This window comes from Prionailurus viverrinus, chromosome C2, assembly GCF_022837055.1.
Source record: "Prionailurus viverrinus isolate Anna chromosome C2, UM_Priviv_1.0, whole genome shotgun sequence".
Lineage (NCBI taxonomy): Eukaryota > Metazoa > Chordata > Mammalia > Carnivora > Felidae > Prionailurus > Prionailurus viverrinus.
The window spans coordinates 47,107,845-47,123,782 of NC_062569.1; the positions used below are offsets into that span (position 1 = coordinate 47,107,845).

At 35.5% G+C, this 15,938-nt stretch overlaps 1 protein-coding gene across 16 annotated transcripts in view; it reads left to right on the top strand.

Moving 5' to 3' along the window:
- Positions 1-15,616, top strand: part of MBNL1 (muscleblind like splicing regulator 1) — a 207,370-nt gene extending 191,754 nt beyond the window's left edge. For 12 of the 16 annotated variants that reach the window (XM_047874846.1, XM_047874831.1, XM_047874841.1 and 9 more), the window contains 4 exons: positions 5,590-5,625; positions 6,314-6,408; positions 9,368-9,442; positions 12,189-15,616. In XM_047874846.1, the coding sequence (XP_047730802.1) occupies positions 5,590-5,625; positions 6,314-6,408; positions 9,368-9,424 (188 nt within the window). In that variant the 3' untranslated portion in view covers positions 9,425-9,442; positions 12,189-15,616. The remainder of the gene's footprint in view (positions 1-5,589; positions 5,626-6,313; positions 6,409-9,367; positions 9,443-12,188) is intronic. The other 4 variants (XM_047874833.1, XM_047874835.1, XM_047874836.1 and 1 more) reach the window with 3 other exon arrangements.
- The last annotated feature ends 322 nt before the right edge of the window (positions 15,617-15,938 follow it).

Consider the following 15,938-nt stretch of genomic DNA (forward strand, 5'->3'; position numbering starts at 1 on the left):
ATCGGAAATAGTCTATATTCTATTCTTGATATTTCTAATCAATATGATACAAAATTATTACAATAATATAAAATTACATTTATCTGTAAGCCACTTTTAAAGGGCTTAACCTTTATGAGTCACATAATCAGAAGTAGATAATACCTTCATCATTCTTTTAAAATATTGTCATTTGTCATATGTGCCTGTGTCCAAAAATTTGGCTCTATGACATTAAAAGGTTAAAATGGATAGCCCATCTTTACTTCTGCCAAACCACTTTGTCAGACAGCCAGAAAAGAAAGCAATCTGATGCAAAGAATGTAAACTAAAATGCCTTAGGGGCCAGGAAGGATATATAAACAAATGGAGCAAGAAATAAATTAGGAGCTGTGAGGTCTGGAAGGCACTGGGGAGCACAGGCCCAATCTAAAGAGGATGGTGAGTGTTTTGACTTAGGCTTCTATTGCCTCAGAGAAATACCTGCCTGGCATGTTGTACCTGTTGTAAACTGCACATCCTTTGTGGCTCCATTTACATTATAGTGTAGTTGTGTCTCTGCTTCCCGTGGTTAGTTGTGCAGACCTGCACAATCTAATGTAATGGCCCTCATGTCCAGTATTGCAGGTCTTTTTGATTTTTTCCCAGATATTTACCTTATTTGGATGTTGCATATGAAATTTCTCTATTTTTTTAAAAAAATTTTACAACTAATTCAATTTTTTAAATGCCCTTTGAGAACTACAGGAAATCCGTCCTACCACACATCTGTGTAATCTCATATATAATACCTGGGAAAAAGGAAGTTCATTTTCCAAAGACTGTGTTACTGTGCAGATGACTTATTTGATTAGAGCCTCCCATCTGCCCACAATATAATGATTTGGAAGGTATATTCTGAAAGCTCTTTTGGAACTCAAAAGAAAATAGAAGTTATTTATTTTTTGCAACTTAGAGTTTTAGAGCGCTGTAGTCTCTTGCTTCAGTAATAACTTAAGGGGTATGTGGGTCTGTTACATTGAAGTTACAGTGAAGCATAGTTAAGTCGTTTGAGGAGGTAACTATGTATATAGACTGGGTTGCTGGCAAAAGATCAAGGTTCATTGGGAGCCAGGTAACTAGCTAAAAACAATTATTATATATATAACTTTTAATAACAAAATTAGGCTTATGTGGCATCCACCTGTCTATCTGTGCATCTATCCAATCATTTATCCATCTGTCCTTCCAACCACCTATCTCTTCTTCCCTCTTATCCTCCTTCCCTTCCTTCTTTTCCTTCCTCTGTCCTTCCCAGTTTTCTCTCCATCCATCTACCTATCCACCCATTCATTGATCCATCCATCCACCTGTCTCCCCATCCATCCATCTATCCACCCATCCACCCATGTCCATCCATTCATTGAATCAACACACATCTATTGTATGCCACATGGTATGCCAGTATTCATATTGGAGATTGCAAATTTATGACCCAAGGGTTAAATCTAGAATCCAGAAGTGTCTAAGAATGTTTAAATAAAATCAGAATGTAAATCCTTTACAAGGTGTGCATTCTGTCCAATCCAAGCCCCACAACTCCCTAATGGTTTCAGGCCCAGTTGTTTCACACATTGTGTTCAAAACAGCTGCCTTTATTCAATATTTGCTCTGTGCCATACTGCACTGGATACTTTATATACATTATCTCATATTTTCTCACAACGACCCCAAAAGGTTGGCATTAATAGTCCCATTTTACTAATGAGTAACTTGGGGCCTAGTCAGGTCCAATGATTTGCTCCAAGTTGCATGGCTCGTATGTAAGGTTTAGACAGAACTTGAAATCAGGTCAGGTGGGTTTGACTCAGTCTCTCAAAATCTGTGAACTCTTTGTATCAAGTCCTTAAAAATGATTTGGCCCAAAAAATGAACTGGGCCTTACTGATACCCTGACTCCATGATTGGTGCTTTTATACCCTCCATCTCGTTTAAAAATAAATACAATCACTGGAGTAAATTCATATCCAAGCTTCTTCTTTAAATTTTAGAGATACACTACTTTTTAAAAAATCTTCGCCCTTTAAAACTCAATTAATTATTCGTACAGTTTATGTGTAATCTAGGGTCTACTTACATTGTAGGTATGGAGTTCGCCCTTGACATTGGAGTAAGAAGTACCATTTTTATTTACATCGCTTTATTTTCTTGAATTCAAATGAAGTCCAACTCTAAACTCTAATCTCACTGGGAGATTAGGCTCCCCACCCCCCCCCCCCCCCCCCCCCCGCCACCCAAGGTGAGGGCCTGTGCCATCCAGTAGGGTAGATAAGATGCCCATTCTCCATTCTTCAGTCAGCACTGGTCACTGCTGGTATGATCGTGGCCCATGCTTACAAGGTCTCAGCAAGCTACACACTCCAGGGTTCCTGTGACTGCCTCGGGTCCAGGCATGCTTGCCTGAGCTCCTTAGCCTCATAAGCAGCATACACTCCCTTGGCAGCCTGTGCCCATGGAGCTATGGTGGAAGAATAGACTACATACCCAACTACTCACGGACCCTGCAGACTCCCTGCCTCTTTCCTCTCCCTTCTCCCTCACCATTTTTGCCTGCTTTTTACCCTCAGAAGCATACCTCTCTTCCCTCTTCCTAGCATATTGCCCTCAGTGTGGGCTGATGGTTTTTTTAAAAACCTAAAAATAAGTTTGCTTTAAGCAACTTTGGCTTTGGCTTGTGTTGCAACTTACCAGACATAAAGAAACAGAAGGCCAGGAAATTTTCCTGGAGGGGGAGGAGTGAGAAGGGAGGTGGCAAGGGGATGGGGGTGTTTTTACCGAAAAAAACAAAAACAAAAATTCCCAGCTTGTCACTTTTATTATAATTAATGAAATTAATGCAGTTTACTTTCATCTTAGCATAGGATTATAAATCAGGCCTGGAAGTTTAAATCCAGATCCACCACAAGTTATAATCTCTGTATCCCTTTTATTTTTCACCTATAAAATGTAGATAATGTGATTATTTCATAAGGTTACATTTAAATGAGTTTTAAACATAGTTTCCTAAAACATTCTCTTAAAGCACTATCATAGGCAGGTCTAAGCGTTTAGGATAAAGCCTGGAATGTAGTAGGCACTAGGTTTTATTTGTCATTTCTTAAATTCAGTAGTGCGATGGAATAGAATTCAAAACATATAGAAATAAACTGAAGCTGTTGCTGTTTCAGATACCAATTTCGAAAATAATTTCAATTGATTGTGAACTTTTAGTCCCAAATGATACAAGTTTTAGAAGATCTTAAATCAGCTTAATACTGCTAATCAGTAGGCTTGAATTACCACATCCAAGTTCAGACCTCCAACCAAATATCCTTTATCACTTTCTCTCTCTTCTACTTCTTGCCCTTCTCCTTGAAGTAGTTTTAACTGTGCATACAACGCATTTGCAAATTACCTTCCTACTTGTTTTTCCTGCATCTTCAAATAGGAACGCATTCCTCAGAAACACTTCATTCTGCTATGCAAATATCTTCATAGGGGAAATTTGAAATTGACAAATGCATTCACTGAAACATTTCCTTGTGTTGAAAATTAAGGAAAAAAATTTCAATTGGCTATTTGTGCATCATTATTAGTAAATCAACCCATTGTTGTAAAGATGGATATTATGGTCATTTCAAAGTGATTTTTGGTCTCGGTAAGTGGGTCCTACAGCATAATGTCTTTGTTTTTGTGAATTATTGCACCTGGCTAGTATTTTCATTGCTGCCTTATGTTTATTTGCTGCAAATCCCTCTGAAAACTGTGTGCACTGGTTATAATGGTAATGAGGAAGATAATTCAAACTAAAATTCCAATCATAGAAGCTTTAGGCTTTTAGACAGATAGGATGGTTAATTCATTTTCCGCATGTGCAGGCTAAATTATGTATGGGATGAAATATAATAGGCAAATTACAGCACAATAATGAATGGTAAATTGAAAACCTACTACCCATACAGTATTTAAACCGGCTTTCCTATTCCTTGAATACCACATTATTGCTTTTCCTTCATCTTTTCATCCTCTCTTTCCCAGTCAGTCCTCTTGCCCCACCTTGAGAGGATAACGATTTCACAGGATCTAGACCCAGGATTAAATTTCGCTTGCTCTACTGTCTCACATTAACGTCTTTGTTATTAGTGGTCTGTTTTTGTTCTTCTCTTTCCCAAGTCTGACTCTGTAGTAGTTGCAAATGATAGAGATCTTCAAGCATCTTAACAAATGACTGTCAGGGTAATATTATGCCACCTGGGCGGATGCCTCCCTAGCTCCATTACCAAGTTTAATCACTGATCATTGTGCCCACAGTCTAATTGTGATAACAGACTAATTGCAGCTGTTCCAGGGACGCCAGTTCAGTAATCCTTGTTTCTCAATGGCAGCTTTGTTTTGTAGGGCCATCTCTGACAAGACTCAATTGGCAGATATTTGTCTAACAAATGTTCATCCCAGATGCTGCTAGTGTTTAAATAGGATGTGCCAAGATTTAGATAGAAATATAAAATCATTTGATATTTTAAAACCTAGAAATCTAAAATAATCTCATAGAAAGAACAGTAGTTCTCTATGTGGGAAAGTGCCCTGTACTCGGTAAAAAGAAAAAAACATAAAATTGTATGTTGCAATGTTTATATGTAAAAGAGAACAGGTACTACATACATAATATTTTAGCATCATGGTTGAACATTGAAAACATCAATGCCAACGCCCCATGTGTAATATATACATACATATATATATATATATATAATTAACTTTTTTTTTCTATGTGAAATATTTGAGAACATTTGCTATTCCAAGAAGTCCTGAAGGTCTAAACCAGCAGTGAAAACCAGTCTGTTTCCCCAGATCCCTGTTAATTAAACCAATTCAGGACTTAAAAGTGTATCTTCTCTAAATGTTTGCCTACATTTAAATTCCAAACAAAGGCCATGCAGAAGTTTCACTTTCTCTTTATGCATAATTTATTTCTTGGTATCCTTCCAAATAAAATTCCTGTATGGATGGATGATCACACAACCCCTTCCATGTCTGTGTGGTTGCTGCTACAGTGAACAGAGAAATAAAAACCAAGGGAATGAAAATGAATGTTTTGGTTTTATTACATTGTTAAGCCAGTTTTGTGCATTGGATTACCTACCATTTTAATAATAAGTAATTTCTCTAATTATTTAACATGTGCTCAATATAAGGAAAATGTTAATACATTCATATGTTAAAGTCAGAAATAGCAAAGCCGCCAGATGGCTAGTAACCAGATTAAAACAAAACAAATTACAATATTATTTTTAAAAGAATTAGGCGAGTTTAAACTTTTCCCAAAATACTTTTACTTATAGGCAGCAATCAGGAGAAACAAAGTATACCAGCACACAGTTAAACTGGCTTTTATTCTTCACTTGAGACTAGTTCTAATTGATCACTGTGCTATTGTATGATTTGATTGTGCTGACAGTTACATGCCACTGTTCCCATAATAACAATTTTTCTTCTTTGTTCAAATGAATTTCCTAATTACACGTGTGATGGGATGTTTTAATTCTTTTCCCTTTTCAAATCCACCTTCCTGTTGCAATGCATGATGGGCAGGCTCAATATTGTGCATGACACCCGCTACAAGTGTTGGTAGGTGCCAGCTTTGTTTCTTGATTATCTTAAACCTATGGTGCACCTCACAGCCCCTCAAAATCCACTGCTAAGTTTAACTTGTATCTATTGGGCAAGTCCATTTCCCTTTTACTAACACCTGTCAATTAAATGCCATTTTCTATTTAATTGACATGGACTCACATAAATGTTTTCTTTACACACAAGTTTCCTTTAGTCACCTTTGGTGGATTTTGATTGGACTATGAGTTCTGGTGTGTAAAAAAAAAACTATATCATAAAAGTAATATATTGTATATTTTTATAATAATAAATAAGAAAAAAATACTTTCATTCAAACAGATAACTGTATATATGAAGTAAATACCTGTATTTTGACTTAGATTTTGAATGTCTGACTGTGAACACTATATAAAATTCTTGTTTTTGACGTAGCAAATTAAGCCTGTTTGTGTCAATTTTCTTGATTTGATGGTAACAAGCTTTTTTTCCCCTTTTTTTTCTCTTTCATCTCCCTTCCCCTTCTCTCCTTGGAATGTTGTCCTGCTTTGCGCTGTGATTGCATGTCACTCGCTGGTGATGATGTCCCGTCACATGGCTTATTGCTGTGATAAATACCATGCCCAATTATCTCCTCCATGTTGCCATGGTTTCCATATTGCTACACTCTTCTGTATGTTTGCTTATATGATTTTCCCTCCGAAAGTTCCCATGGTGCACGGTGCTACGCCAGCCACTGTGTCCGCAGCAACAACATCTGCCACAAGTGTTCCCTTCGCTGCAACAGCCACAGCCAACCAGGTTTGCTAATTTACAGCTTTGTTTCTTAAAAACCAACTCTAATAGGGCTCAATCCAACAGCCCTTACGCACGTGGCTTTCCCATTGAGGTCAGTGGGAATCATGTGTACGTGAGGGCTGTAGAGGGTGCTTTAATAGCATGGGGTTTCAAAGATACCTCTTGTTGGCCTACACATTCTCTCTATGATGAGCAGCAGAATGCTTTTATGCCATTTATAAGTGCTCCAAAGTTGTCGCGGCTCCATTTCTAAAGCTACTAAAATGATATTTACACAAGCAATTCTCATTTGGTCTCAATCATTCAGGTGTTTTGACCAATCAAAACTGCAGGCGATTTTAAGGTTTTTATGATAAACATTTGGTATGTACAATTTCTTAGTTCTTTCCTAAATTCTTAATAAAAAGTGAGATGTTTAAATATGTTATAGATGCCACAAATGACCACTCTTGTAAATAGAGTTTTTATAAATTCATTATAGTTTTGTTTGATAAGCAGATTGTATATTAAAAATAAATTGGTGTCCAAGGTTTGATTCTCACTGCTTTAAATGAAAAGCAAACACAGAAACAAAAACCTAAGTGCTCATATTTCTATAGTTACCCAGCATAGATTTTAGAGAGTTATGAAGGGAAAAAAGACATCAAATACGGTAAATTGAGTCATTCTGGGTTCCATAGAAATTTGTGGAGTAACAATTTCACAGATTACTCTTAAGTAAATGGGATCTGTTTCAGAAATTTGAATTTTATTATCTGCAAGAATGACTATTTAAAAGAAAATGATTATTAAAATATTTAAAATTTAAAAATAGACATTGATTCAGCCAACATTCTCTGATCCTATTTTTAATTATATTCTGGAAAATAATGGTTGAATCAAAGTCAAATTTATGTAAAGTGGGTTTTGGCCTTAATGGATAAGTATGTTTGTTATGAAAGCAAAGTTCAGTAAGGTTAATAGCATGTGAAAACATTTGGAGCCAAATCAAAGTTCAGATAACCCACAGACTAAGGTTAAATGTAGCTCAAATGACGTGAAAGAATCACTATGAGATGAGAATCAGCGTATTGCCCCTTGGGAAGAGAAGGCCAGTTAAGCGCCATCTGACTTTGTAGATATTGCTGTGAGAAGTAACCACCCTTGTCTCCACAGTACATCATGTACTGTTGAAGAACTGCAAGCTATTAGTGTAGCCATTAAAAACTTTCATAAGCAGCATGCCAAAATGGATGTATTTTAAAGTTTCAGACAAGCTTTAAACATTTCTTGGCAAAGAACCATTAGTTTTTCTGAAGCTTGTCAAAATAGCCCCAGATTTATGCTAACACATCAGACTCATTTACAAGAATACTAGATTGTGCATATGTGGCATGTTAGTAAGTAATCTATGGCAGAAATTTCTTAATGGATTCACCGTAATCCATTTATGAGGCAAATCAATGATGCTGAGCTCTCTGTGTACCATGTATGACGACAGAATTGCTGGTGTAAGCAGAACTATAGCAAAGCAAATTCCAACATGCCCTGGGCCACCTGGGTTGTAGGGGACACTTTACTTTTTGCATTGTGCTGTGACCATTTCATGCATAATCTTGGGTCTTCATACTGTTTTACAACCAAAAGAAAGAAAAGGGAAATGGATATATATATACACACATATATTATATCTACATATACATACATATGTATATGCCTACAGTATATTAGCAATGCTGGAAATAGCTGATGCCACAAAATGCAGCCTGCATGCATGCAGAAGTTTATAGCTGGCCCTTCATCTGCATCGATTGGTGTTGAAGGTCCTTGGTATGTTTCGACAGCCCCATCCTTGATGCTTCTACACTGTTGGGTGCAACATCCTGTCCTGCAGCAGCAGGAAAAATGGTATGAGAAGCTTCATTATGCTTGGAGCACATTTTCGTGCCATTTGCCAATGCTGTAAAATTGTGTAAAGATGTCAGCTGAGAAATGGAAATAAAATAGAGACATATTCATTTACACTCCAGACTGTGGATTGTAATATGTTGCATTAGTCTAGGACATCTAAATTGAAAGAACAACAAAATGCCTTCATGTATGTGATTTCACTCTTCTCCCATCAACCTTGCTGAGGTGGGACTAGTGCCATTTTATAGATGAAGAAACTTAGCCATGGAGTAATTAAGTGCTTGGCTCAAATTTACACCACCAGGAAATGGATGCACTAGCGTGAGAACCTGTGCTTGCAGTCCTTGGACTGGCTCAGTCTACCGCACTGCCTCTCCCAGGTTAGCAGCAAAAAGTCTGGCATGGAGGAGAGTCAGGCTACAAATTGGAAGTTCATAGCTTTGGGGACCATTGAAATAAGTCACCTCTATATTGATTTCTTATTGTATTGTCTCTCAAGTTTTTTAAAGCTCTTGCCCATTTATAATACAGTCAAATGTGCAATCAGGATTCAGGACTCTGTTCCGAAATAAACTTAAGCTCTTATCTGGTTCTTTTGAAATACTCTCTTCAAATTCTTAACTGGTACGTTTAACTTGGGGGAAAAAAAAAGTTAGAAACCATAAGTTGAACGAAAATGTTAGAAATTGGTTGCACAAAAATAGGCATTTTCTACTTTGATTTATGGGTTAGTAAATAACTGAAACCACAGGTGTGTGTGTGTGTAGGCCAACAAAAAGGGCTTCTTTCAATTACTGCTGTGCATGAATTTTGGATAGTTTTACTTCTCTTACTTCCTAAAAACTGATAACATTTATAGACTAGTATTTAACACAAAGATTTTTAAAAATGAGTTGCTCCTTTGACATTAAGTTTACATTAACTTACTGTTATGTTGGCCAGATAAGGACTGTCACCTCACAGCTGAATTTCACTTTTCTTAAAAAAAAAAAATTAATATTAAAATGTTTTCATCTCTTGGTTGTTGGCTTGCTTGCATGGATCATTCATTAAATAATTTTTTATTTGCTAGATACCCATAATATCTGCCGAACATCTGACTAGCCACAAGTATGTTACCCAGATGTAGAATTTTCATCACTAAACAGTAAGTTCCTTCTGTAATATATAGTGTGTACTTGTAGTGTTTTTTTGAGCTACCATTTGTATGATGTACTTCAGGAAGTTTTGCAGAATTTCAGAGAAAATATTTATATGTTTTCTTTTATTTTTATTATTTTTAAATTGAACGTCATCAAATATTTATTGAACAGCTGCCTTGTGACTGGCACAGTTCTAGAAGTAGAATGTACAAGCAAATTAAAGCTTAGACGAATGAGTACATTTATAACCGAGAGTATGCTTCAGTGCTGAAGGTTTTGAGAGGAGGTAAGAAAGGTCTCCCGTTTTTATCTTAGGTGGGTTGTAAGGAATATTATTATAAAAATTTATAATATATGTTAATGTCACTTACGTGTATGTAATTCTTAAGGAAAATAAGTTTTGTTTTTGTTTCATATTAGAAATAAACACAAACGTGAAGAAAAAATATGACTTAAAACTAGTATAGATTAGGGGTTGGCAGACTTTCCTGAAAAGACCAGACAGTAAATATTTGTGGTTGCATGGGCTATATACGGCTTCTATTGTCACTCATTTCTGTTGTAGCTACTCAGCTCTGTCACTCTAGCATGAGAGCACCTGGAGACAATATGTAAATGAAATGGTGTGACTGTATCTCAGTAAAACTCTATTTACACAATTAGGTGGCAGGTCTGATTGGCTCACGGCTAGTAGTTTGCTGAGCTCCAGTGTAGGTCATCATTTGTTTTATTTTTTAATGTTTTGCTAAATCCTATATGTGAGAACACGTACCCACTTCACCTCATGATTCACCACACACAGGGTTATTCAGATATAAAGAGTCGGGCTTTAAATCAATGTATACACACACTCACATACATACATATGCATACATCCACATTTCCAACTTTAGGTACTTCAAAGTAGTCAACCTTAGAAGATTGTATAATTCTGAAAATGTCATTGTTGAAAAATAATTTGAAAGTCTTGTGATTTTCCTTCAAGCACCTTGACTTAGACACTTGGGAAAGGTGGCCATTTTTCATCCTCAGAGGCTATGCTTTATTCAGTATGTACACATTCAAGCTATCATATATGCTCAGGATATTTGTTTCATGTTTATAGTTTTATATTTAAAACGAGCCTCTGTATTTGAAACTGAATCTCGTAAATAAGATGGGTGATCCTTCTTGCTGCTTCCTTTCAATAACACATTTACAAATGATTTTTTGGTGCTATGTGTTACCGTGTGTTACCGTGCCAGTGAGATAAAGATGAACAGACAAGAGATAAAGATGTTAATTTCAGCGCACTCTAATAAAATGAGAGGTTTGACCAAATTTCTCTTGGAGCAAAGATGAAGGAACAACTTTTTCCAACAGAGTCAGAAAATAGTGACTTGGGGCAGTGAGGCCTGCGCTCAAGAGAAGGGAGGAGTAAGGGCCTTTCAGAAGGGACTGTGAGTGTGTCAAGTGAGGAGACGGTGGCAGAGAACCAGTTCTGAGACCCTTGCGATAATAATCTATAGCAAGAGCTGGACAAAGGCTGAGCCCATGCAGGACAAGAGGATAGACAAAATTTGAGAGCAGTCCAGGAAGTAGTACCAAAGACATGCTACAATCACGGATTAAATTCTTGAAAGTGATTTTTGTCTATTTCATAAGCTTTCTCAATAATCTGGCAATAAATTCTCCTGAACAGGAGTCACATTTTTAAATAAGCACATTCCTTTTAATATGTAGGTTTGGATGAAAAGTTCTCCTTTTGACAGATTCTAAAACCCTGCTTCAAGCTTTTGTAGTCAATTGGGTATGTTTGGTGTGTATATAACTATGTTCTATTTCTGAGCGATAATCCAGGTTGAAAACAAATGATACCAAACGGCTGTAAGTTCATCAATTAGCAAACCAGTGGACTTATGTGTATTGCATCTTAGGCTCTTAATGTTCTGTTTAACAACTGATTGCCCATTTTCATGCATAGTTGCAGTAATTAAACTGCTTTTTGAGTGGAGCAAAATGGTGACTTCTTTCATGCTCAAGGTTGTACTGTAAAGCATACGTTTAATATGTAAAGATTCTCTGATGACAACAAAGTTCATGTAAAAACTGAAACTGTTAATTCACAAGTACATTATAATATCTGTTCCACCTTAATTTGTCAGGAGCATATAAGGGATTTTTCTTTCCCTTGGCTTTAGGGGGAAAAAACCCCCAAACTTTAAATTAACCAAAAACAGTTATTTACAGTATAAATTTTTTCCAAACATATGCTATGCTAATCAAGCACCCATATATGGTGAGTCATGTTTAATAGGACTTACTGTTGCGTGGATTTTAATTTTGTGGGGCCAAACCAGTATTCTTGCAACCTGTTAAACTACAGGAGAGAGGAACTAAAGTGAGCTTAAATGCTGCCCCACAATGATAGTGCTAAAAAAGAGCTCTACTATATTATGCCCCTTGATTCTGCAAACATATTTTATACTTTTAGCTGAGTATGGGGTAATATTTGAGCAGAGCCCATAATTTTATTAGGCTGTGCATGTCATTTTATTCTCATAGAGTTGTAAATTTAGGTCCACTTGTACTTGGGGAGTGATTTTTGTTTCTATATGAAGATGTAACAACATACATGTATTTTACTCTTTAAACCAAGCAATACGGTTTTCAGATGAAGTAGTTACTGGAAATTGCCTTGTTTTAACCAACATCTTCTCTTTTTAGACTTTCTCTCTGTTTTAACCAAGATTGTCTCTTTTTCCCTTGTAGATCATACTAAAGAGGAAAGGACAGTGTGCTTGGTTAGCGTAAAGGACGAGGTCATTAGCCATATTGTAAATACCGTCAAGCAACACACACAAAAACCCCTCAGCCACAAGACATCCACATATTGCATGTTAACCAGAAGAAGAGACAACATGGAAATCCACTGCACACTGTTGCCTATACACTTTGTACATTTAATTGATATTTGTGCTGAGGTGATATTCCTGTCTGAAAGAAGAACAACATTGTCTTTCTTTTCTAGCACAGAGTTCTGCATTAAAAGATGCATACCTAATTAGTTTCCTATATATTCATGCCATCTTGAAAAGACAGACTATGGTGTAACCATGATTCTATTATGTATTGGTACGTCTGTAGACCAAGGTATAATTTTTTAAAAATAAGTTTATTTCTTTCAAGGTTTACAAATAACAAAGGTGCACCTTGTATTTAAAATCGCCATTATAGACGAGAGCGTGCATGCACAGTCATTTTTGTTTAAGAGTAATATTTTTAATGTAATAGATTTTAAGATGTGGTGAGGGAGGGATCTGACAGAGATGAATGTGCCAAGCAAAACCACAACTGTGTATCTTTTAAAGCACATCATGGCTTTAAGTACCATGTTGTTAAGGATTCTCATGAAGTGCCATAGACTGTACATCAAATTAGAGTATTATTTCTTCAGTGTTATTGTTTTCAGAGCCACATTTTGTTGCTTATTTGCTAGTACTAATCAGTCAAAGGGCACCATTCTTTTTTCCTTTTTTTTTTTTTTTTTTTTTGGAAACCAAAGCTGTCTCAGAAATGGCCAATTTAACTCTACAGTAACAATAGACAGCACAACACAAACTCTCTCAATACCGATAAACTCACACATACTGGAGATATATATAATAGATATATATATAAAATTATTTTAATGCATTGTAGTGTAATATTTATGCATACTATACTGTGTAACATGTTATTCAAAAGGGATATGCCATTTCTGAGACACGATAACAAAAAAAAATGTTTGAGGAAATTATTTTGCTTCTATTTATAGCTCTGTCAAAAGTCAAACGACTATAAATGCTTTGCAAAAATGGTTTCACATTTGCTTAAATGCTTCACCACAGTCACGTTTAAAATAGTGACTCTAAACAAAGAAGAAAGCAGCACTGTCATCAGATGCATGATAAACCAAAATATGAAAATGGGAAATGTTTAATTAACCTAGTAATTGGGTGGGTTAAGTACATGGGTGAATTTTATATGTGATTTGTTTTGTTTTGTTTTGTTCAGATTAACTGCTTATAGCCTTAGAAAGCCTTTTACAAAATTAAAAAAAAATAGATGTGCATTCAGTTTTTAAGAATGGATTCATCCAAAGGAATTCCTTTTTTGTGGTTTGGATGTTGCAGCTAGTAAAGGATATTTTTGCTCTGATTGGCAGTTCTAAAAATTGCTGACGTCGGGGCCAGGTCACTGGTAGTTATAGTGTGGAATGGGAGAAGCGAAAGTTCAGTTATAGAACTTTCCATACTTCCAAGTTTACTGCAAGTTTTTATGCTTGAGAGAGATGCTTTCTAATATAAGACTGATGTGTTGATTTTACTGATTGTACTGTACATCTATTAAAGCCTTAGATTATTACATTACGGGTTGGAACCCATACCAATGTAATTTCAATCATGTTAAGAGAGTAATGGTGACTTCACATGTTATTGTAGTTAGTTACATTATAGAATATTACTTATTTTTCTTGTTAAAATGTAGTTTTTCATTTCCTACATTTATTAGATTTCATTTTCTATTAACAATTGAATACCATTTCAGTTTATAGACTCTTGTTTTATTAGATTTTACCGATGAATTTTTCAAAATACAAAAAAAAAATTAAAGTAGTTTTTCCTTCATAACATACTCAGTTTTGAATTACATGTAGTGTCATACAAATATTCGTATTATTGTTAACTAAATGATTTATATTTTACTGATTTAATATTAAAGTGTAAGAATGTCAGTCATTGTTAGTTCTTGTCTAGTTTTCATTAAAAGAACAAAGATCTTTTATATGGATATCTTATAAATATATAATCATTGCTAAGTAAGAAGTTAAGTTGTTGCTATCGCAACAATCCTGGCAGACAATTGAGTAATATTTTGATGATTTATTTTGTTTGTAATTAGTTATTATAAGAAGATCTAGATCCTAGATATTAGAATAAAATTTATTTTCTACTGTATCCATTTCAAATGTTAAAGTATTGTTTAATATTTTTGAAATCCCTGAATATCAGGCCTTGTTATAAATAAGCTGCATAATCAATAAATAGAACAAGGGACTTTTTTGTTGATAATCCAAATACTCAAAGTTTACGTAATGAGAATTATAGCGTGTGTGCAAACTCTTGAGGGTTGATTATGCTGCAATTTAGCATGTTGGAACGTCTAGAGAGAAGGTTGACTTTTTGCACTTCTGTATATAGTCAAAAGAGAGAAACCTGTATAATAGTAAGATCTTATTTTGAATAAAAACGTCTATAATTACAAGGAGTTTTGTTAAGGCTAATAAAATGACAGACTGAGCAAAATTGCTTGCAAAAGTGGCACAGAGTTAGCACTCCATACCCCTTCAAACATGTTGCTTTGCTTTATTGTGGACAGCTTGTAGTTTGCCAGGATTTTTTCAGCTGGAAAGATATGCCATCCTTCCGAGATCTCATGACTGACAAAAACTCCATTGGGCCAAATCTGCCTGAAGATCATTACCAAAAATAGCAGGTACTTCAACCATTAAGGTGAAATCATGGATCAAATATTCCTTACATTTTTCAAAACTACTGCATGTTTAAAACTTCAACGAAAAAAAAAAAGAGAGAAAGAACTATACTAAGGACATATATTATACAAATCAGTTTCTGCCAATTTCAGTGGTTTATTGTTCACAAAAAAAAAAAAAAATCTTCAAAACAAGTATTGACTCTCACAAAATTTAAACCGTAAACAGGCAAACCAAACAGCACACCGTAGCTATAGTTGTTATGTGATTGTTTTTTAATTGCTGTAGGATCCTGTTCTTTCAGCAGGTGAAAAAACAAAACGCAGTTCAGATTTCACGGTTTTAATTTTCAACTCAGAAGCACTCAAAAAAGCAAATGTGATCATGGGCACTTGTTTAATGAATTCGTGTATCCAGCCTTCACTCCCGCTGGCTGCACTTATCAGCAACCCTACCGCTTTCATCTGCTGAAAGGACAGATGTGCTTGGTTTTACTATTATGTAATCACAACTTACTTTCTGCTTGTAGTTGCTTAAAATTATGTATTTTGTCTTGGGCTGCAATTTGTTTTATGCTTATTTTATTATTACTGCAGTAGTTGACTTTGCTGTATGGAAAAATAAAGTGAAATTGCCCTAATAAAACTTCTCTTTCTTAAGTATATTTGTGTATCTGAGACTGAAGAGTAAATTATTTGTGCGCGTTTCGAGTATTCATGCCTGTCTGTCTTAAGGAACGTACTGATATGAAAATTCATTATCTGGTTTTAACTGATGGCAAGGAAGGCACTCACTATTCTTTTCACTAACTGTCCTTTGATACCAAGCTTGAGAATCTCAATTGTGATGCATCACCCTGTATTTTCTGAAACGTCTTGCCCTCTCTTACCTTGACACTTCGAGTGCTTGCTGTTGGATACTATTTTGAGTATAGAGGAGGAAAACCATAAGGGAGGAAAAAAAAAATCTCTTATCAGTTCTAGAGC